Genomic DNA, 25,000 nt, shown 5'->3' with positions numbered 1-25,000 from the left:
CATCTTTGTTTTCTACCCGTCAACTGTCAGTTTAGCATATTTGTTTTCTACCCGTCAACTGTCAGTTTAGCATCTTTGTTTTCTACCCGTCAACTGTCAGTTTAGCATCTTTGTTTTCTACCTGTCAACTGTCAGTTTAGCATCGTTGTTTTCTACCTGTCAACTGTCAGTTTAGCACCTTTGTTTTCTACCTGTCAACTGTCAGTTTAGCATCTTTGTTTTCTACCTGTCGATTGTCAGTTCAGCATCTTTGTTTTCTACCTGTCGACTGTCAGTTTAGCATCTTTGTTTTCTACCTGTCAACTGTCAGTTTAGCATCTTTGTTTTCTACATGTCAACTGTCAGTTTAGCATCTTTGTTTTCTACCTGTCGACTGTCAGTTTAGCATCTTTGTTTTCTACCTGTCAACTGTCAGTTTAGCATCTTTGTTTTCTACTTGTCAACTGTCAGTTTAGCATCTTTGTTTTCTACCTGTCAACTGTCAGTTTAGCATCTTTGTTTTCTACCCGTCAACTGTCAGTTTAGCATCTTTGTTTTCTACCTGTCAACTGTCAGTTTAGCATCTCTGTTTTCTACCCGTCAACTGTCAGTTTAGCATATTTGTTTTCTACCCGTCAACTGTCAGTTTAGCATCTTTGTTTTCTACCCGTCAACTGTCAGTTTAGCATCTTTGTTTTCTACCTGTCAACTGTCAGTTTAGCATCGTTGTTTTCTACCTGTCAACTGTCAGTTTAGCACCTTTGTTTTCTACCTGTCAACTGTCAGTTTAGCATCTTTGTTTTCTACCTGTCGATTGTCAGTTCAGCATCTTTGTTTTCTACCTGTCGACTGTCAGTTTAGCATCTTTGTTTTCTACCTGTCAACTGTCAGTTTAGCATCTTTGTTTTCTACATGTCAACTGTCAGTTTAGCATCTTTGTTTTCTACCTGTCAACTGTCAGTTTAGCATCTTTGTTTTCTACCTGTCGACTGTCAGTTTAGCATCTTTGTTTTCTACCTGTCAACTGTCAGTTTAGCATCTTTGTTTTCTACTTGTCAACTGTCAGTTTAGCATCTTTGTTTTCTACCTGTCAACTGTCAGTTTAGCATCTTTGTTTTCTACCTGTCAACTGTCAGTTCAGCATCTTTGTTTTCTACCTGTCAACTGTCAGTTTAGCATCTTTGTTTTCTACCTGTCAACTGTCAGTTTAGCATCTTTGTTTTCTACCTGTCAACTGTCAGTTTAGCATCTTTGTTTTTTACCTGTCAACTGTCAGTTTAGCATCTTTGTTTTCTACCGGTCAACTGTCAGTTTAGCATCTTTGTTTTCTACCTGTCAACTGTCAGTTTAGCATCTTTGTTTTCTACCCGTCGACTGTCAGTTTAGCATCTTTGTTTTCTACCTGTCAACTGTCAGTTTAGCATCTTTCAATCAATCAATCAATCAATGTTTATTTATATAGCCCTAAATCACAAGTGTCTCAAAGGGCTGTACAAGCCACAACGACATCCTCTTTGTTTTCTACCTGTCGACTGTCAGTTTAGCATCTTTGTTTTCTACCTGTCAACTGTCAGTTCAGCATCTTTGTTTTCTACCTGTCAACTGTCAGTTTAGCATCTTTGTTTTCTACCCGTCAACTGTCAGTTTAGCATCTTTGTTTTCTACCCGTCAACTGTCAGTTCAGCATCTTTGTTTTCCATTTGTCGACTGTCAGTTTAGCATCTTTGTTTTCTACCTGTCAACTGTCAGTTTAGCATCTTTGTTTTCTACCTGTCAACTGTCAGTTTAGCATCTTTGTTTTCTACATGTCAACTGTCAGTTTAGCATCTTTGTTTTCTACCCGTCAACTGTCAGTTTAGCATCTTTGTTTTCTACCTGTCGACTGTCAGTTTAGCATCTTTGTTTTCTACCTGTCGACTGTCAGTTTAGCATCTTTGTTTTCTACCTGTCGACTGTCAGTTTAGGCTGCTCGCCGGCTCCTCATCGCCACTTCAAGATGGCGGCCCAATTTCTGGCGTCACAGCAGCCAATGCAGCGTCTACTTATAAGATGTCTATGCTTAAAACCGCCAAAGTGGGCATGGCTAGCATAATCGTCATTTTTCATTGGCCAGTGGTGGAGCGCCTATGAACTCTGCCTAGCAACAAGCGGCCAGACGAGCAAAACAAACTTGTACCACAGCTCCACAGCTGCCGCCATCCATCACGTCCACCCACCCCACATTAGTTGCACTTTTCTCTCAGCTTATCAGCGGAAAGAATACGCCCGCAGCGTGGAAAGGTCCCGCACAGATCTGCGTGCGACTCTCCACGCAGGCCTGCTTCAGCTCAGCCGACACAGCCGTAGAAATGAGAGGATTAAAAGGGAGCCGCCAGCACAAAGCTAAGCCCGGCATGCTGTGGGGTTTTGCGTATAAACATCTGTCAGGAGGACGGTGCTGATGGATGAAGAGTGGAGCAATACTGTACATGGACCCAGAGCGGGAAACAAGATGCAGATGCAGTGTTGCAAACAATACCAGGAAGGACACTAAGCAGAAACCAGAAGAAAAGCCATTGTGATTATGACAAGCAATGAATGATATAAACACTTTCCTTCATGCAGGGTCCAAAATATATAATCTAACATTTCAGTCGTGGTCAAAAGTGTACATACACGTGTAAAGAACATCATGTCATGGCTGTCTTGAGTTTACAATCATTTCTACAAGTCTTATTTTTTTGTGATGTAGTGATTGGAGCACATACTTGTTGGTCACAAAAAACATTCATGAAGTTTGCTTCTTTTATGAATTTATTATGGGTCTACTGAAAATGTGAGGGTCAAAAGTATACATACAGCAATGTTAATATTTGCTTACATGACCCTTGGCAAGTTTACCTGCAATAAGGCGCTTTTGGTAGCCATCCACAAGCTTCTGCTGGAATTGTTGACCACAGAACTTTCCTCCAGAAGGTCTTATCTTTGTCCATGTGATGTCAGATGAAACAAAAATGGAGCTGTTTGGCCACAACACCCAGCGATATGTTTGGAGGAGAAAAGGTGAGGCCTTTAATCCCATGAACACCATTCCTACCGTCAAGCATGGTGGTGGTAGTATTATGCTCTGGGCCTGTTTTTGCTGCCAATGGAACGGCTGCTTTAAATGGGACAATGAAAAAGGAGGATTAGCTCCAAATTCTTCAGGACAAGCTAAAATCATCAGCCCGGAGGTTGGGTCTTGGGCGCAGTTGGGTGTTCCAAAAGGACACTGACCCCAAACCATACTTGCCAACCCTCCTGTTTTTAGCGGCGCCTCTCCCGACAACCTCCCGGTATTCAGCCGGAGCTGGAGGCCACACCTCCTCCAGCTCAATGCGGACCTGAGACCGAGTGGGGACAGCCTGTTCTCACGTCCGCTTTCCCACAATATAAACAGCTTGCCTGCCCAATGACGTCATAACATCTAGGGCTTTTAGAGAGTAGAGTGCACAACTGCGCACACAACAAGGAGACGAAGCAGAAGAACGAGGAAATTACAGACATGGCGACGCCGTCGACGAGCAAGGTGAAGAAATACGCTTGCAAGTTCCAAAACGAATAGAAACAAGAATTTCAGTTCATCCAGGACAGTTCGAAGGGGAAGGTGTATGTTGCCTGTACATTTTGTAGAACAGACTTCTCCATTGAACACGGTGGCCGAAATGATATACTCATCATGAACGGAGAAGTTAAACAGGACAATACTGCCATCTAATGGATAGCCACCGGAACACTGAAATTCAAGTATTTTTTTTTTTTCTATGTAAATAAAAAAAAAAATATATATATATATATATATATATATATATATATATATATATATATATATATATATATATATATATATATATATATATATATATATATATATATATATATATATATATGAAATATATATGAAATACTCGAGTTGGTGAATTTTAGCTGTAAATAACCACGCCCCCAACCACGCCCCCCGCCCCCAACCACACACCCCCACCCCCTACCCCCCACCTCCCGATATTGGAGGTCTCAAGGTTGGCAAGTATGCCCCAAACACACCTCAAAAGTGGTAAAGGAATGGCTAAATCAGGCTAGAATTAAGGTTTTAGAATGGCCTTCCCAAAGTCCTGACTTAAACGTGTGGACAATGCTGAAGAAACAAGTCCATGTCAGAAAACCAACTCATTTAGCTGAACTGCACCAATTTTGTCAAGAGGAGTGGTCAAAAAGTCAAGCAGAAGCTTGTGGATGGCTACCAGAAGCGCCTTATTGCAGTGAAACTGTTGGTTAAAAAAGCGAGGACCGCTGATTTCTCCGCTGGCCGGGTGTGGCTGCAGTGCCACATTTTGCGTTCTTAAATCACAACTTGTGATCGGATACTTGGGAGTGACAAGGGAGTATCCAATCACAGTCACGTTCAATGTGAGGCTACCTAGGTAGGCTACTGTCAACAACTATCGCAACTCCGGCAGTATTCATACAGCGCTGGCAACAAGCTAGCTGAATTCTGATTGGATAAAAGCTCCAACTTAAAAACAGCAACACAGGATCCTAATATGACACAAAGAGAATATGATGAGTGTGCAACAAGCAGTGGTGTGAGCAGACAAAGCAAAAAGGTGTGCGTGTGAGCGCCTGGCGGTGTTACTCACTCATGCATTGCAGGCTGTGCTTTTTCTGCAGAGTCTTGCCGCACAGCGAGCAGGTGGCACAGCTGGAGAAAGTGCCCAGCGCCAAAACGTGGCCGTTGCCGTGGCTGCCCTCGGTCTCCTGGGCCTCCTTCTCCCTGGCCCTTTGCTGGGGCTCTTTGTCTCGGTTCTTACCCTGCAGGGGCACATGAAGAGCAGGGGTTAGACGTGTGTGACAGGAAGGAGATTACAGGTGCCACCAGTGGGCTGCTGGCACTTCAACACCACTGTGCAACACCACTGTGCAACACCACTGTTCAACACCACTGTGCAACACCACTGTTCAACACCACTGTGCAACACCACTGTTCAACACCACTGTGCAACACCACTGTGCAACACCACTGTTCAACACCACTGTGCAACACCACTGTTCAACACCACTGTTCAACACCACTGTTCAACACCACTGTGCAACACCACTGTGCAACACCACTGTGCAACACCACTGTTCAACACCACTGTTCAACACCACTGTTCAACACCACTGTGCAACACCACTGCGCAACACCACTGTGCAACACCACTGTGCAACACCACTGTTCAACACCACTGTGCAACACCACTGTTCAACACCACTGTTCAACACCACTGTTCAACACCACCGTTCAACACCACTGTTCAACACCACTGTGCAACACCACTGTGCAACACCACTGTGCAACACCACTGTTCAACACCACTGTTCAACACCACTGTTCAACACCACCGTTCAACACCACTGTGCAACACCACTGCGCAACACCACTGTGCAAGGGGCAGCAAAAAGGCTGCACTTAAAAACTAAGCACAACTTATTTTGTCATGCATGACAAAAATGTTGCTGACATTACATGTTGTTGTTGTTGTTGTGCTAAGTTGTTGTTTATTAACACAAACACATACAGTTGCCCTAATGTATCTGTTATGTTCTAGCCCACCACATCATTTAATGTGGCACGCCACATCATTTAATGTGGCACGCCATATCATTTAATGTGGTCCCCCGTGACACTTTATAGTCGCCTGCCACCTCATTTTTTTGAAGGGGGCCGCCCCATAATTCTAATGAGGTATGCCATGTCATTTATGTGCTCAGTCATTTCTTTTTAATGTGGCTTTTTTATAGTGTCCCGTGTCATAATTTTATTGTGGCAGGCCACATAATTCTAATGAGATACGCCATGTCATTTATGTGCCCAGGCAATTCTTTTTATAGTGGCCCGCCACATCATTTTTTAAAGTGTCCCGTGTCATAATTTATTGTGGCAGCCCACATAATTCTAATGAGATACGCCATGTCATTTATGTGCCCAGGCAATTATTTTTATAGTGGCCCGCCACCTCATTTTTTAAAGTGTCCCGTGTCATAATTTATTGTGGCCCGCCACATAATTCTAATGAGATATGCCATGTCATTTAAGTGCCCAGGCAATTCTTTTTAATGTGCCTTTTTTATAGTGGCCCGCCACTTCTTTTTTTGATGTGGCCCGTGTCATCATTTTTTTGTGGCGTGCCACATAATTCTAATGAGGTACGCCATGTCATTTATGTGCCCAGTCATTTCTTTTTAGAATGGCTTTTTTATAGTGGCCCGTGTCATTACTTTATCGTGGCAGGCCACATAATTGTAATGAGATACGCCATGTCATTTATGTGCCCAGGCAATTCTTTTTAATGTGGCTTTTTTATAGTGGCCCCACCACTTCTTTTTTTGATGTGGCGCGTGTCATAATTTTTTTGTGGCGCGCCACATAATTCTAATGAGGTACGCCATGTCATTTATGTGCCCAGTCAATTGTTTTAATGTGGCTTTTTTATAGTGGCCCGCCACTTCTTTTTTTGAAGTGACCCGTCTCATAATTGTATCGTGGGACGCCCCATAATTCTAATGAGGTACGCCATGTCATTTAGGCGCCCAGGCAATTCGTTTTGGAGTGACTTTTTTATAGTGGCCCGTGTCATAATTTTACTGTGGCACGCCCCATAATTCTAATGAGATACGCCATATCATTTATGTGCCCAGGCAATTCTTTTTATTGTGGCTTTTTAATAGTGGCCCGCCACTTCTTTTTTTGAGGTGGCCCGTGTCATAATTTTATTGTGGCAGGCCACATAATTCTAATGATAAGCCATGTCATTTATGTGCCCAGTCAATTCATTTTGGAGTGACTTTTTTATATTGGCCCGTGTCATAATTTTATTGTGGCGCGCAACATAATTCTAATGTGGTACGCCATGTCATTTATGTGCCCAGGCAATTCCTTTTTATGTGGCTTTTTTATACTTGCCTGCCACATAATTTTTAATTTGGCCTGTGTCATAATTGTATCGTGGCACACCCCATAATTCTAATGAGGTACACCATGTCATTTATGTGCCCAGCCACATATTTTTTAATGTGGCTTTTTTATCGTGGCCAGCCACCTCATTTTTTAATGTTGCCTGTGTCATAATTGTATTGTGGCACGCCCTATAATTATAATGAGGTACGCCATGTCATTTATGTGCCCAGCCACTTCTTTTTAATTTGGCTTTTTTATAGTGGCCCGTGTCATAATTTTACCGTGGCAGGCGACATAATTCTAATGAGATATGCCATATCATTTATGTGCCCTGGCAATTCTTTTTAAAGTGGGTTTTTTATTGTGGCCCGCCACCTCATTTTTTTAATGGCCTGTGTCATAATTGTATTGTGGCACGCCCTATGATTCTAATGAGGTACGCCATGTCATTTATGTACCCAGCCACTTCTTTTTAAAGTGGCTTTTTTATAGTGGCCCGCCAAATCTTTTTTGAATTGGCCCGTGTCATAATTTTATCGTGGCACACCCCATAATTCTAATGAGGTACACCATGTAATTTATGTGCCCACCCACAACTTTTTAGAGTGGCCTGCTACACCGTTTTACGGCTGATGTTTGACTCTTATTTTTGCCAACCATCGCCTCCAGATTGAAGCGAGTTCTAGTTATTGGGTCCGGTCCTGGGTTCCGTGGTCTTTGTTCACACTTGACCAAACAAACCTTCCCAGCAGAACCAGAGTTTGTCTAAAGTGACCATACTGAAATTGACAACCGTTCATGCTCCCTATGGTTTTTATTTAGCCCCCCTACCGACCCCCCCTTTTTTGTTGCAAGTTTTGTGGTTTCTGTGTAACATGTTTCTTACGAGTTTTTTATCTTACCCTCAGTCTGGACTCACCTCTCCAAAAATCCAATCTGAGATTTACTTTGTTGTACTCATCTACCCGCCATGCGTTTACCTTTTTCCCACCTTTCATGAATTCCCCTCCCCCGGAGGTTTAATAAAGTGTTTCTGAACGTGTGTACCTTTTCTTTGCTGAAGGACCCTGTCATCCTGTTCCTCAACGAGCTCAGCGTCCGCTTCACCTTGGTACCTTTTTCCACCTTCTCAGCTCGATCGTCCTCTTCCTCGTTCCTGCTGGACAAATTCCAGTCCAGTGGGGGTGGGGGGTGGGGGGGGGGGGGGGGGGGGGGGACCGTATCAACAATTTGTTTTTACCAAAATGGCACTCAGTGATGTGCGGACACGAGCAATTGGAATGTAATATACAGTCATTTAAATCAGGGGTTCTTAACAACTTTTCCACTACCGAGGGGCCCACTCAAATAATAACACAGAATTAGTCATCTTACTCTTGATTTTAATCAATTAATAAAAAACAATCATAGTTTACAACCATGTCAAATTAATCACAAATATTATTATTTATTTAAAACAAACATTAGGCTTAGGTCAGGCTGATTAGAAAACTAAATATTAACCAAACATACTGCAGAAGAAAGGACTTCAAATACATTTACATACAATTACGTTGTGCTAAAATTAACAAACTAAATTAATAATATGTTTCGTAACTGTCAATAAAATAAGGTCCAGATGAAAATACAGCTTCACAACTTTAGTCATAATTTTTGTGCTAAAAAACATCTCTACGTCTTTAGCACCAGACTTCTTCTGTTTGTTTGATATTGTCATTACTGCCACAAGTGGTGGGAAAGTGTATTACAACCGAGTACCGCCCATTCCAAATGAGGCTGAAAAACAAGATATTTTTTGGCGGCTCGCGGCCCAAAAGATATGCTATAAATAATACATATAGTAAATAATCCAAATACATATAAAATTAATAATGTAAAAATAAATTGTGTAACTATAAGCTTATAATAGAATAACATTGTAATAGCTGTATTGAATTCACTGGAAAGTAAGGGCTTGATTTACTAAAGGTTTGCGTGTACTAAAACATGTGCAAACTTGATAGCACGCGCAAAGCTGACGTACTAAACATGTGCAAAGTGGGTGGCGTCTGTTAAGTGAGCAGAATAAGGCGTCTATTTTCCTTCATTAATATGCAAAATATATGTTGATCGTCAAAACGCCCACAATAGGAGAAGATGCAAGTACGATTATTTAGCACGCGCAATGTGATTTATCAACACTCATCACCATTTCGGGCGGGCTAGTTTGCGTTTGTTTTTAGCACGTCCGAGAAGTACGTGCAACTTTTACGGTGCTCGCAGGACAGAAAATCCTCTTTTTTTGCCAGAAATAAGAAAATTAGACATATCGGCGATTCAGCAACATCCTTTTATAATTTTTTTAGCTGCGTGCTGGGTGATTGAAACAATTCGATTTAAGTTTTTTGGTGTCCTTTAATGATTTTTTTTTATGGTGTTTGTTTTTTCACATAGAATATATATTATCAACATATCTCCTATATGGAAAGAAATTCTTGAAGTATGCATTTTATTGCATTTTGAGTAGAGATTTTCGATAATATCGGCCTGCCGATATTATCGGCCGATATATGCGTTAAAATGTAATATCGGAAATTATCGGTATCGGTTTTTTTATTATCGGTATCGTTTTTTTAATTTTTTTTATTTATTTTTTTTATTTATTTTTTTATTAAATCCACATAAAAAACACAAGATACACTTACAATTAGTGCACCAAGCCAAAAAACCTCCCTCCCCCATTTACACTCATTCACACAAAAGGGTTGTTTCTTTCTGTTATTAATATTCTGCTTCCTACATTATATATCAATATATATCAATACAGTCTGCAAGGGATACAGTCCGTAAGCACACATGATTGTGCGTGCTGCTGCTCCACTAATAGTACTAACCTTTAACAGTTAATTTTACTAATTTTCATTCATTACTACTTTCTATGTAACTGTTTTTATATTGTTGTACTTTCTTTTTTATTCAAGAAAATGTTTTTAATTTATTTATCTTATTTTACAAATTTTTTAAAAAAGTACCTTATCTTCACCATACCTGGTTGTCCAAATTAGGCATAATAATGTGTTAATTCCACGACTGCATATATCGGTTGATATCGGTATCGGTTGGTATCGGTAATTAAAGAGTTGGACAATATCGGAATATCGGATATCGGCAAAAAGCCATTATCGGACATCCCTAATTTTGAGTGTAGTAAGTGCCGCCTCTCCCCCGCACCTTCAGCGCTTACAAGAAATGGGGGTAAAAAAAGCGGGTGGCATTGTCTATGCACTTTGGACTCCTTCTAAAATGCCCATAAAAAGTGGTATATGTCTCCTGCATGTTGGAGAACATAGCAAAATGTTGCATGTAGGAGCATGATAACATGAAAGTGCAGTACAAAACCCCAAAAGTAGTGAAGCTGTTACGTTGTGTAAAAGGTAAATAAAAAGAGAATACAACAAATCCTTTTCAACTTATATTCAATTGAATAGACTGCAAAGACAAGATATTTCATGTTCACACTGAGAAACTACATTTATTTTTGCAAATAATCATGAACTTAGAATTTAATGGCGGCAACACATTGCAAAAAAAGTTGCCACGGGGGGCATTTTTACCACTGTGTTACATGGCCTTTCCTTTTAACAACACTCAGTAAAGGTTTGGGAAGTGAGGAGACACATTTTTGAAGTGGAATTCTTTCCTATTCTTGCTTGATGTACAGCTTAAGTTGTTCAACAGTCTCCCTTCTCATATTTTAGCCTCCATATTGCACCTACATTTTCAATGTCTGGACTACAGGCAGGCCAGTCTAGTACCCGCACTCTTTTACTATGAAGCCACGCTGTTGTAGCACGTGGCTTGGCATTGACTTGCTGAAATAAGCAGGGGCGTCCATATAGATGGCAACATATGTTGCTCCAAAAGCTGTATGTACCTTTCAGCATTAATGGCGCCTTCACAGATGTGTAAGTTGGGCACTAATACACCCCCATACCATCACACATGCTGCCTTTTACACTTTGCGCCTAGAACAATCCGGATGGTTCTTTTCCTCTTTGGTCCGGAGGACGCGACGTCCACAGTTTCCAAAAAAATTTGAAATGTGGACTCGTCAGACCACAGAACACTTTTACACTTTGCATTGGGCCCAGCGAAGCGTTTCTGGGTGTTGTTGATAAATGGCTTTGGCTTTGCATAGTAGAGTTTTAACTTGCACTTACAGATGTAGCGACCAACTGTAGTTACTGACAGTGGCTTTTTAAAATGTTCCTGAGGCCAGGTGGTGATATCCTTTACACACTGATGATGTTTTGATGCAGTACCGCCTGAGGGATCGAAGATCTGTAATATCATGGCTTACATGCAATGATTTCTCCAGATTGTCTGAACCTTTTGATGATATTACGCAGCGTAGATGGTGAAATCCCTAAATTCCTTGCAATAGCTGGTTGGGAAATGTTGTTCGTAAACAATTTGCTCAGGCATTTGTTGACAAAGTGGTGACCCTCGCCCCGTCCTTGTTTGTGAATGACTGAGCATTTCATGGAATCTACTTTTATACCCAATCATGGCACCCACCTGTTCCCAATTAGCCTGCACACCTGTGGGATGTTCCAAATAAGTCTTTGATGAGCATTCCTCAACTTTATCACTCTTTTTTTGCCACTTGTGCCAGCTTTTTTGAAACATGTTGCAGGCGTCAACATTTCAAATGAGCTAATATTTGCGAAAAATAACAAAGTTTACCAGTTCAAACGTTAAATATCTTGTCTTTGCAGTCTATTCAATTGAATATAAGTTGAAAAGGATTTGCAAATCATTGTATTCTCTTTTTATTTACCATTTACACAACGTCACTGGTTTTGGGGTTTGTATATGACAGTGTCTCCATGGAGACACTGTCATAGTACAAGCTATTTCATAGATTGCACATGCTGTTTAGCACGTGGTTAGATCTTAGTAGCTCAGGCCGTAAGTGTATGTAGTGTGATATAATTGGTGATCAGTGCATGGTCCAAGTCAGCTGGGATAGGCTCCAGCTGTAGAACGGGACATAAAAGCATTAATATATTTGCGAGAACAAACATATTAAGGCAAACTCCAGAATGACCAGTAGAGAAGAGATCACGTCTATGGTTTCAGTTCCCCATTGAAGGCAAAACGGAGAGCGAGAAGAAGTGAACTTACTCGTTGGACAGGAACTCGTACCATGTGACATTCTCTTTGTTGTGGGTTTTGTTGCTTCTCTGCTTGGCTCTGTGGAAAATAAAATTCAAACTTTGACTGTGACCAACCCGCCTTTTGAAAATGCACACAAACCAGAAAAGCATGCAGAAAATTGTGACTGTGTCCATTTCGGCTTCTCACCATCATAAAAATATTAGAATTAAAAAACAAACAAAAAAGATCGATAGTCACGTGTGTGCAAATTCCTCACCTTGTAACGGTGCAACAAATGAGTGAGCATGCAAGGGAAAAAAAGAATGTCTACTAGAAGTTGGATGTCACCATGGTTACTACTAGTATGCCGACTCAGTGGCCTAGTGGTTAGAGTGTCCGCCCTAACACACAAAGTTAGCACTTTAGCATGCTACAATTAGCATGCTAGTTTTTTTTAATCTAATTCAGCAGGTGTAAGATCATATAATTTGGTAGAGTTAGCAAAATAAAATGTAAAAATTTTTTTTTTTTAGCATTTTAGCATGCTAGAATTAGCATGCTAGTTTTTTTTTAATCTAATTCAGCAGGTGTAAGATCATATAATTTGGTAGAGTTAGCAAAATAAAAAAAATAAAAAAAAAAAGTTAGCATTTTAGCATGCTAGAATTAGCATGCTATTTTTTTTAAATCTAGTTTAGCAGGTGTAAGGTCATATCATTTGGTAGATTTAGCAAAAAAAAAAAAAAAAAAAGAGTTAGCATTTTAGCATGCTAAAATTAGCATGCTGGGTTTTTTAAAATCGAATTTAGCAGGTGTAAGGTCATAATTTGGTAGAGTTAGCACAAAAAAAAAAGTTAGCATTTTAGCATGCTAAAATTAGCAGGCTAGTTTTTTTTTAATCTAATTTAGCAGGTGTAAGGTCATATAATTTGGTAGAGTTAGCACACACACACAACAAAAAATAGAGTTAGCATTTTAGCATGCTAGTTTTTTTTTTAATCTAATTTAACAGGTGTAAGGTCATATAATTTTGTATCACCAATGCTAACTGTAAACACACTATTGTTAGCATAATACTGTTAGCATGCTAGTGTTTTGCTAATTTTGTAGGTGTACACAGTCATATTTTGGTACTTGATGCATGCTAATGTCAGCCTGCCAGCATTTTTAAATAACTTTTCAGGTACACACCTCAGAACAGTTTTGGTACTTGATGCATGTTACAGTTATCATTAGGGTATGCTAACATTTTTCATCTAATTTGATCATATATTTTGGTATTTCACAAATGCTAACTGTTAGCATGTTACTGTTAGAAAGTTAGCATAGTCATGTTATGCCAACTTTTTTGTTAATTTTGCAGGTACACACCTCTGCGTCAAATTTGTTATTACCTGATGATACCTGTTAGCATGCTAACATTATTATGCTAGCTTTTTTAAGCAATTATTTTGGTCTTTGACGCACGCTAATGTTGACATGGGAGCATTTTAAACACTTTTTTTTTCCAGTTACACACCTCAGAGTATTACATGTTGGTACTTGATGCATGTTACAGTTAGCATTTCAGCATGCTAACATTAGCATGCTATTTTAAAAAAATTCTAATTTAGCAGGTGCAAAAGCAGAATTTTAGACTGGGTTCAAAAGTTCAGAAAGAACATTAGCGATGTGACTTTCACGAACGAGCCGAGTTTTTTTGAACGGTTCTTTTGAGTGAAGGACGAGAAAACCTATTTGTCAGCATCGTTGCTAATGCTACGGTCACGTTTGTCATCTAGGGACGGGTACTGGATCCGGTACTTTTTTTTTTTTTGGCACAGACTGAATCCCGAGTCACGTAAAATCCAACAGTGCCAAGTTACGTCACGCCCGGTTCGCCAACTCCAGCAGCACCTAACAATCATAAGTAAAGTAAAACTCAAAATGTTCCAAAAATGTGCTAGCTTGATGCTAACATACATTGCCTTTGCTATTGGCATGCTACTGATTAGCATTAGCGATTTTACACGGCGATTTCGACGCCTCCAAAATTTGTTCATGAAAACTACAACTCAAAGATGCACGTTACAATCAAACAGCCGGTGCGTAATAAGTGCGTTACTTACAGTATCAACCCTTTTTAAGGCGCAACAAAACTCGATTCCGCAAAGAGTGAACTGACTAGCCGGCACACCATAAACTATACACTACTGCCATCTAGCGTCTTATTGTAATACTTGCAAATGGGACTCAGGAATGTGATAATAAAACAAGATGGACGGCAGTTATTATCTCATTTTAGAATTTAGAATAAAAATTAGATTTTTATTAATTAACACACACAAAAGTAACAAAAATTGGTACCGTTGAGTACTGGTATCGAGTGAATTGGTACTGTATTGGTTCAAATGTGAACGGTACCCATCCCTAGTCACTGTCAAAGCATGAAAATATGAATAAATTATAATATATTTCCCACAAATTGCATTTAAATTGGCATACATTTGAATGATTCAGAACTAGAGATGTCCGATAATATCGGCCTGCCGATATTATCGGCCGATATATGCGTTAAAATGTAATATCGGAAATTATCGGTATCGTTTTTTTTTTTTTTAAATTAAATCAACATAAAAAACACAAGATACACTTACAATTAGTGCACCAACCCAAAAAACCTCCCTCCCCCATTTACACTCATTCACACAAAAGGGTTGTTTCTTTCTGTTATTAATATTCTGCTTCCTACATTATATATCAATATATATCAATACAGTCTGCAAGGGATACAGTCCGTAAGCACACATGATTGTGCGTGCTGCTGCTCCACTAATAGTACTAACCTTTAACACTTCATTTTACTCATTTTCATTCATTACTAGTTTCTATGTAACTGTTTTTATATTGTTGTACTTTCTTTTTTATTCAAGAAAATGTTTTTAATTAATTTATCTTATTTTACTAATTTTTTTAATAAGTACCTTATCTTCACCATACCTGGTTGTCCAAATTAGGCATAATAATGTGTTAATTCCACGACTGCATATATCGGTTGATATCGGTATCGGTTGATATCGGTATCGGTAATTAAAGAGTTGGACAATATCGGAATATCGGATATCGGCAAAAAGCCATTATCGGACATCCCTATTCAGAACCAAACTGTATCTTACATCTGCTACTGGTGATTATTTCCTGGATAAAAAGGATTAACTTGTGAAACAAAAAAAAACAAAAAAAAAAGAGCCAGTCCTTCGAGATCTGACTCCCTTCAGAAAAATGGTAAACACCACCTACGGAGAACAGGACTTCGATGCATAGCGAGCAAGATATGAGAAAACGTTTGGAACTCTTGTACTCTGACTGAAATTTAATTTTCTTCAAAAATGTAAATCTTTAATTTAATAAATTTCTTATGGGTTCTGGGGGTTTTGGGGTGGGGGGGGGTGGGGGGTCACCTTGTACATTTGGTATATGAGTCACTTGTGCAGGGTTCTCTTGCAAGCAATGCAAAGTGGTGTCAGAAGGAGGCACACACAATCTGCCGAGACGTGCGCACACACACACACACACACACGCGCACACACACACACACACACACAGCACTTTGTTTACTTACCCGTGGTACAACTTCAGCTCCTGCAGAACTTTCTGTACCATCAGCCTGAGACAAACAAGACACTGAAGCTGAGCAGGGGAGGACAAAGTCAAGGAACTTCGGAGCGTTTTCACCAGTGGGGTCCAAACTGGGACCGGGGGGGCCATTTACGGCTCTTGGCTCATTTTTTAATGGCCCCCGCGGCACAATCGTTAGCATGCTAATATTAGCGTGCCAGCTTTTTATTTGATAATTTGGCAGGTATACACCTCAGCGGCAAATAGTTTGTTACTTGATAAACGATGGAAGCTACTTTTCCTTGTTGATGTCTCAAGAAGGGTAGAAATACAAGAACACACACACACACACACACACACATTCTTGTATTTGTTACCTTCTTGAGACCTGAGCAAAATGCCTAACTCTTTAGGACCACCCTTTTTGATATATACAGATTTGTATTTACAACATTAATAATACATATATACTATGCATATACTAGTTAATTTTTTTGTTTTGTTTGTTTGTAATTGTTTTTTTCTTTATTTACTTCAAGTTATTACAGTATGTCTCTATTTACATATTTATTTTTTTAATCTTTTTTATTGATTTTGGCCAAAGGGGGCGCATTTCAATTTTTTACACACACTTGTTATTTCATATGTTGACCAGACGGGGGAGCACTTTTAAAACCGGCACACACTTGTTCATCTTACGGTCACATACGGGACGCAGGTTGTCTTACGTCAGCACCGGAAGTCGTAAAATCAGCTGTTCAACCGTCTTGTTTTTTCAGATATTGTTGCCTTTGCACCTGTCAATGTTCACTTTTGTACGCACATTAAATCAACCAAAAATCCTGACTTTGGAGCAATGTTCACGGACTCTAGTATTTGGCTCTCTATTAGCTGCAATGTTATTGGGACCATGATTTATGTCCTCACTTGTTCACACCTCCTCTTTTGGAAGATACTTTTCCTTGTTGATGTCTCAAGAAGGGTAGAAATACAAGAACACACACACACACACACACACATTCTTGTATTTCTTACCTTCTTGAGACATGTGAAAAATGCCTACCTCTTTAGGACCAGCCTTTCTAGATATATAAAGATATGTATTTACAACATTAATATTACATACATACTATGCATATACTAGTTAAATTTTTGTTTTGTTTTTGTTTTTTCTTTATTTACTTCGTTATTACAGTATGTCTCTATATACGTATTTATTTTTTAAATTGATTTTGGCAAAGGGGGCGCATTGGAATTTCTTACACACACTTGTTATTACGTATGTTGGCCATAGGGGGAGCACTTACATTTTTATACACACCTGTTATTTCAACTGGCGGGTTTTTCTCGGGGATGAATAGGCAAAGTCAATTGCTGCCTTTGCACCGGTCGATGTTTACTTTTGTACGCACATTAAATCAACCAAAAATCCTGACTTTGGAGCAATGTTCACAGACTCTAGTATTTGGCTCTCTATTAGCTGCAATGTTATTGGGACCATGATTTATGTCCTCACTTGTTCACACCTCCTCTTTTGGAAGATACTTTTCCTTGTTGATGTCTCAAGAAGGGTAGAAATACAAGAACACACACACACACACACACACACACACACACACACACACACACACACACATTCTTGTATTTCTTACCTTCTTGAGACATGTGAAAAATGCCTACCTCTTTAGGACCAGCCTTTCTAGATATATAAAGATATGTATTTACAACATTAATATTACATATATACTATGCATATACTAGTTAAATTTTTGTTTTGTTTTTGTTTTTTCTTTATTTACTTCAAGTTATTACAGTATGTCTCTATATACGTATTTATTTTTTAAATTGATTTTGGCAAAGGGGGCGCATTGGAATTTCTTACACACACTTGTTATTACGTATGTTGGCCATAGAGGGAGCACTTACATTTTTATACACACCTGTTATTTCAACTGGCGGGTTTTTCTCGGGGATGAATAGGCAAAGTCAATTGCTGCCTTTGCACCGGTCGATGTTTACTTTTGTACGCACATTAAATCAACCAAAAATCCTGACTTTGGAGCAATGTTCACAGACTCTAGTATTTGGCTCTCTATTAGATGCAATGTTATTGGGACCATGATTTATGTCATCACTTGTTCACACCTCCTCTTTTGGAAGATACTTTTCCTTGTTGATGTCTCAAGAAGGGTAGAAATACAAGAACACACACACACACACACACACGTTCTTGTATTTCTTACCTTCTTGAGACCTGTGAAAAATGCCTACCTCTTTAGGACCACCCTTTCTAGATATATAAAGATATGTATTTACAACATTAATATTACATACATACTATGCATATACTAGTTACATTTTTGTTTTGTTTTTGTTTGTTATTGTTTTTTTCTTTATTTACTTCAAGTTATTACAGTATGTCTCTATATACGTATTCATTTTTTAAATTGATTTTGGCAAAGGGGGCGCATTGAAATTTCTTACACACACTTGTTATTACGTATGTTGGCCATAGGGGGAGCACTTTAAATTTTTTACACACACTTGTTATTTCAACTGGCGGGTTTTTCTCGGGGATGAATAGGCAAAGTCAATTGCTGCCTCGATGTTTACTTTTGTACGCACATTAAATCAACAAAAAATCCTGACTTTGGAGCAATGTTCACAGACTCTAGTATTTGGCTCTCTATTAGATGCAATGTTATTGGGACCATGATTTATGTCATCCCTTGTTCACACCTCCTCTTTTGGAAGATACTTTTCCTTGTTGATGTCTCAAGAAGGGTAGAAATACAAGAACAGACACACACACATTCTTGTATTTCTTGCCTTCTTGAGACCTCTGAAAAATGCCTCCCTCTTTAGGACCGCCCTTTCTAGATATATAAAGATGTGTATTTACAACATTAATAATACATATATACTATGCATATACTAGTTAATTTTTTTGTTTTTTTTTGGTTTGTATTTGTTTTTTTTCTTTATTTACTTCAAGTTATTACAGTATATCTCTATATACATATTCATTTATTTTTTTATTGATTTTGGCCAAAGGGGGGCGCATTTCAATTTCTTACACACACTTGTTATTACATATGTTGAGCAGAGGGGGAGCATTTTTAAAACCGGCACACACTTGTTCACCATACGGTCACATATAGGACGCGGGTTGTCTTACGTCTGCACCGGAAGTGGTAAAATCAGCCGTTCAACCGGGGTTTTTTTTCGAGGGATGAATAGGCAAAGTCTTGTTTTATCATATATTGCTGCCTTTTCACCTGTCAATCAATCAATCAATAAATCAATCAATCAACAAAAAAATCCTGACTTTGGAGCAATGTTCACGGACTCTAGTATTTGGCTCTCTATTAGATGCAATGTTATTGGGACCATGATTTATGTCATCCCTTGTTCACACCTCCTCTTTTGGAAGATACTTTTCCTTGTTGATGTCTCAAGAAGGGTAGAAATACAAGAACAGACACACACACACACACACACACACACACACATTCTTGTATTTCTTGCTTTCTTGAGACCTCTGAAAAATGCCTACCTCTTTAGGACCGCCCTTTCTAGATATATAAAGATGTGTATTTACAACATTAATAATACATATATACTATGCATATACTAGTTAATTTTTTTGTTTTTTTTTAGTTTGTATTTGTTTTTTTCTTTATTTACTTCAAGTTATTACAGTATATCTCTATATACATATTTATTTAATTTTTTATTGATTTTGGCCAAACGGGGCGCATTTCAATTTCTTACACACACTTGTTATTACATATGTTGACCAGAAGGGGAGCACTTTTAAAACCGGCACACACTTGTTCACCATACGGTCACATATAGGACGCGGGTTGTCTTACGTCTGCACCGGAAGTGGTAAAATCAGCCGTTCAACCGGCGGGTTTTTTCGGGGGATGAATAGGCAAAGTCTTGTTTTATCATATATTGCTGCCTTTGCACCTGTCAATCAATCAATCAATCAATCAATAAATCAATCAATCAACAAAAAAATCCTGACTTTGGAGCAATGTTCACGGACTCTAGTATTTTGCTCTCTATTAGATGCAATGTTATTGGGACTATGATTTATGTCATCACTTGTTCACACCTCCTCATATGGAAGATACTTTTCCTTCTTCATGTCTCAAGAAGGGTAGGAATACAAGAACACACACACACACACACACACACACACACACACACACACACCATCTAAGGAGGTGTGAGAGAGGACGATGGGAGGAGGAAAGTTGCAGACATGGAGCAGAAATGTCAGCAGGGATTGATGGGGAAAGACCCTCTGTTATGTTTTATGTGGGAGGGCATATGTTCAGGCACAGTATAGTATAGTACAGTATAGTATAGTACAGTACAGGTCCAGGGCACGTCAACATTTCCTAGGTATTATTATTGTTGTTATTATTATTATTAGTTTATTACAGCCAGCCATTTTGTCTTCCACAAATTCTGCCCAGCAACAAGTAACCATGCTGAGCTCGAGAGGTAATTACTGGGGATGGGCCTACCGATCGGAATGTTAATAGTATCAATACAAATATTGGTATCGGATAGATACTAGCGTGATCAGATCCATACTTTTGTCGTGGTTTCTCGTCTGTACGTCGAGCAAATTACTCGCTTTTCATCATTTATTCATCTCTCTCTCTCTCTCTCTCTCGATTTGTCCCGAATACCTGCCTTCAATGGAAGTTATTTATGTTGTTTTGTTGACATTTCATGTTGAAAAGTTTTGTTTTGTTATTTTGCATGAGTAACTTTTAAATAATTGTTTGTGATTGTCACAATAATTATTTTAATCCATTTTATACTCCCTCATTGTTTTGCATCATTGCATTTGGTTTAAGAAAACATGTGTTTTCATGGGACTTTATATGTACTAATAAATATGTAGTAATAAATATGTACTAATAAATATGTACTAATATATATGTAGTAATATATATGTACTAATATGTAGTGTATATGTTCATGTACAGGTCATGTCCTCCATGGTGTTGACTCACATGTGACTTTGGCCCTCAGTGGAGTGAAGGTGTTCCTCAGGGTCGAACTCTTCTGCTCCACAACACACAACGTTGGACAGTAATAAAAACCTCCAACACACAGACCAATATGTACTACTATGTACTACAATGTACTAATATGTACTACTATGTACTGTGAATGTATTTCCATGTACTACTATGTACTGTACATACAGTACTATGCACTGTAAATGTACTACTATGTACTAGTATGTACTGTAAATATAGTACTATGTGCTAATATGTACTGTAAATATACTACTATGTATTGTAAATATAGTACTGTGTACTTGTATGTGCTGTAAATGTACTATGATGTATGAGAAAAGACAAGCCCACCTCCTGCAGCCCTGGCCGCCTGTGTGGAGGAGTGCAGGACGTGAGAGATGTGAGCAGCACGACAACACGCCTCGCTGGCCAGGATGTCTGAGCGAGAGTAAACTTGCTTGCCTGCAGCCTGACAGGATGCAAACATAAACGGGCAGGAGCATAGATGATGCAAACATAAACAGGCGGGAGCATAAATGATGCCACCTGTCACAGATGTGGAATAATGTTATTGTTCCTGCTGTTAGGTGGTCTACAAAGTACCTTAGCAGGACTGTTAGGTGGTCTACAAAGTACCTTAGCAGGACTGTTAGGTGGTCTACAAAGTACCTTAGCAGGACTGTTAGGTGGTCTACAAAGTACCTTAGCAGGACTGTTAGGTGGTCTACAAAGTACCTTAGCAGGACTGTTAGGTGGTCTACAAAGTACATCAGCAGGACTGTTAGGTGGTCTACAAAGTACCTTAGCAGGACTGTTAGGTGGTCTACAAAGTACCTTAGCAGGACTGTTAGGTGGTCTACAAAGTACCTTAGCAGGACTGTTAGGTGGTCTACAAAGTACCTTAGCAGGACTGTTAGGTGGTCTACAAAGTACCTTAGCAGGACTGTTAGGTGGTCTACAAAGTACCTTAGCAGGACTGTTAGGTGGTCTACAAAGTACCTTAGCAGGACTGTTAGGTGGTCTACAAAGTACCTTAGCAGGACTGTTAGGTGGTCTACAAAGTACCTTAGCAGGACTGTTAGGTGGTCTACAAAGTACCTTAGCAGGACTGTTAGGTGGTCTACAAAGTACCTTAGCAGGACTGTTAGGTGGTCTACAAAGTACCTTAGCAGGACTGTTAGGTGGTCTACAAAGTACCTTAGCAGGACTGTTAGGTGGTCTACAAAGTACCTTAGCAGGACTGTTAGGTGGTCTACAAAGTACCTTAGCAGGACTGTTAGGTGGTCTACAAAGTACCTTAGCAGGACTGTTAGGTGGTCTACAAAGTACCTTAGCAGGACTGTTAGGTGGTCTACAAAGTACCTTAGCAGGACTGCACAGACTTGTCTCCTCCTGGCCACACAAAGTGTCTGTCCTCTGCCTCTGATGACGGCACTGCAACTCTTCTGCACTGCCCATGGCCATGTTGTCTAGACTTAGTCTGGCACAGGAACACACATTAGTCTGACACAGGAACACATATACACACATTATTCTGACACAAGAACACACATTAGTCTGACACAGGAACACATATACACACATTATTCTGACACAGGAACACATATACACACATTATTCTGACACAGGAACACACATTAGTCCGACACAGGAACACATATACACACATTAGTCTGGCACAGGAACACAGATTAGTCTGACACAGGAACACACATTAATCTGACACAGGAACACATGTACACACATTATTCTGACACAGGAACACATATACACACATTATTCTGACACAGGAACACATATACACACATTATTCTGACACAGGAACACACATTAGTCCGACACAGGAACACATATACACACATTAGTCTGGCACAGGAACACAGATTAGTCTGACACAGGAACACACATTAATCTGACACAGGAACACATGTACACACATTATTCTGACACAGGAACACATATACACACATTATTCTGACACAGGAACACATATACACACATTATTCTGACACAGGAACACACATTAGTCCGACACAGGAACACATATACACACATTAGTCTGGCACAGGAACACAGATTAGTCTGACACAGGAACACACATTAATCTGACACAGGAACACATGTACACACATTATTCTGACACAGGAACACATATACACACATTATTCTGACACAGGAACACATATACACACATTATTCTGACACAGGAACACACATTAGTCCGACACAGGAACACATATACACACATTAGTCTGACACAGGAACACACATTATTCTGACACAGGAACACACATTAGTCCGACACAGGAACACATTTACACACATTAGTCTGACACAGGAACACATATACACACATTATTCTGACACAGGAACACATATACACACATTATTCTGACACAGGAACACATATACACACATTATTCTGACACAGGAACACACATTAGTCCGACACAGGAACACATATACACACATTAGTCTGACACAGGAACACACATTATTCTGACACAGGAACACACATTAGTCCGACACAGGAACACATTTACACACATTAGTCTGACACAGGAACACATATACACACATTATTCTGACACAGGAACACACATTAGTCTGACACAGGAACACATATACACACATTAGTCTGACACAGGAACACATATTATTCTGACACAGGAACACACATTAGTCTGACACAAGAACACACATTAGTCTGACACAGGAACACACATTAGTCTGACACAGGAACACATATACACACATTAGTCTGACACAGGAACACATATACACACATTATTCTGACACAGGAACACACATTAGTCTGACACAGGAACACATATACACACATTAGTCTGACACAGGAACACATATTATTCTGACACAGGAACACACATTAGTCTGACACAAGAACACACATTAGTCTGACACAGGAACACACATTAGTCTGACACAGGAACACATATACACACATTAGTCCGACACAGGAAAACACATTAGTCTGACACAGGAAAACACATTAGTCTGACACAGGAACACATACACACACATTAGTCTGACACAGGAACACATATACACACATTAGTCTGACACAGGAAAACACATTAGTCTGACACAGGAACACATACACACACATTAGTCTGACACAGGAACACATATACACACATTAGTCTGACACAGGAACACATACACACACATTAGTCTGGCACAGGAACACACATTAGTCTGACACAGGAACACACATTATTCTGACACAGGAACACATGTACACACATTATTCTGACACAGGAACACATGTACACACATTATTCTGACACAGGAACACATATACACACATTATTCTGACACAGGAACACATATACACACATTATTCTGACACAGGAACACACATTAGTCCGACACAGGAACACATATACACACATTAGTCTGACACAGGAACACACATTATTCTGACACAGGAACACACATTAGTCCGACACAGGAACACATATACACACATTAGTCTGACACAGGAACACACATTATTCTGACACAGGAACACACATTAGTCCGACACAGGAACACATTTACACACATTAGTCTGACACAGGAACACATATACACACATTATTCTGACACAGGAACACACATTATTCTGACACAGGAACACACATTAGTCCGACACAGGAACACATTTACACACATTAGTCTGACACAGGAACACATATACACACATTATTCTGACACAGGAACACACATTATTCTGACACAGGAACACACATTAGTCCGACACAGGAACACATTTACACACATTAGTCTGACACAGGAACACATATACACACATTATTCTGACACAGGAACACACATTAGTCTGACACAGGAACACATATACACACATTAGTCTGACACAGGAACACATATTCTGACACAGGAACACATATACACACAGTCTGACACAGGAACACATTACACACATTAGTCTGACACAGGAACACATATTCTGACACAGGAACAAATATACACACATTATTTTCAAGATAACAGTTGATATTGTCATTTAACAAAACGTTTACCTTTGTAATCACAGTCAGCAGTAAGTAGTGACAATTATTTTCATCAAAGGTTATTCCTAAATAAAGGAATAATAATGTGTCATGTGTTTATGGTTTCATCATTTGAACTTTGATATATTTGAGGTATTTGTTGTTGTGGTGTAGTTCTTCACCAACATGGACTGGAGTCAAAGCTGTCTGCTCTGGGTGTTGCTAACTTTCTCCTCCACCAAGTCTGCCTAGCAACAACAAGCCCAGCC

At 39.3% G+C, this 25,000-nt stretch overlaps 1 protein-coding gene across 8 annotated transcripts in view; it reads right to left on the bottom strand.

Moving 5' to 3' along the window:
• LOC133635041 (rho guanine nucleotide exchange factor 18-like) overlaps window positions 1–25,000 on the bottom strand; it is a 129,681-nt gene that overhangs the window by 82,086 nt on the left and 22,595 nt on the right. For 5 of the 8 annotated variants that reach the window (XR_009822010.1, XM_062027769.1, XM_062027770.1 and 2 more), the window contains 7 exons: window positions 22,081–22,198; window positions 21,070–21,187; window positions 20,710–20,761; window positions 15,675–15,719; window positions 12,101–12,169; window positions 7,982–8,093; window positions 4,635–4,806 (listed from right to left, as the gene is read on the bottom strand). Coding sequence is in view for 7 of the 8 variants with exons in the window: in XM_062027769.1 (XP_061883753.1) it covers window positions 4,635–4,806; window positions 7,982–8,093; window positions 12,101–12,169; window positions 15,675–15,719; window positions 20,710–20,761; window positions 21,070–21,187; window positions 22,081–22,198 (686 nt within the window). In the remaining variant the exon portion in view is untranslated. The remainder of the gene's footprint in view (window positions 1–4,634; window positions 4,807–7,981; window positions 8,094–12,100; window positions 12,170–15,674; window positions 15,720–20,709; window positions 20,762–21,069; window positions 21,188–22,080; window positions 22,199–25,000) is intronic. The other 3 variants (XM_062027765.1, XM_062027767.1, XM_062027768.1) reach the window with 3 other exon arrangements.

Source organism: Entelurus aequoreus, linkage group LG19 (assembly GCF_033978785.1).
Source record: "Entelurus aequoreus isolate RoL-2023_Sb linkage group LG19, RoL_Eaeq_v1.1, whole genome shotgun sequence".
NCBI lineage: Eukaryota > Metazoa > Chordata > Actinopteri > Syngnathiformes > Syngnathidae > Entelurus > Entelurus aequoreus.
Note: the sequence above shows the minus strand (reverse complement) of the source record. Positions and strands in the feature narration are given on the sequence as shown.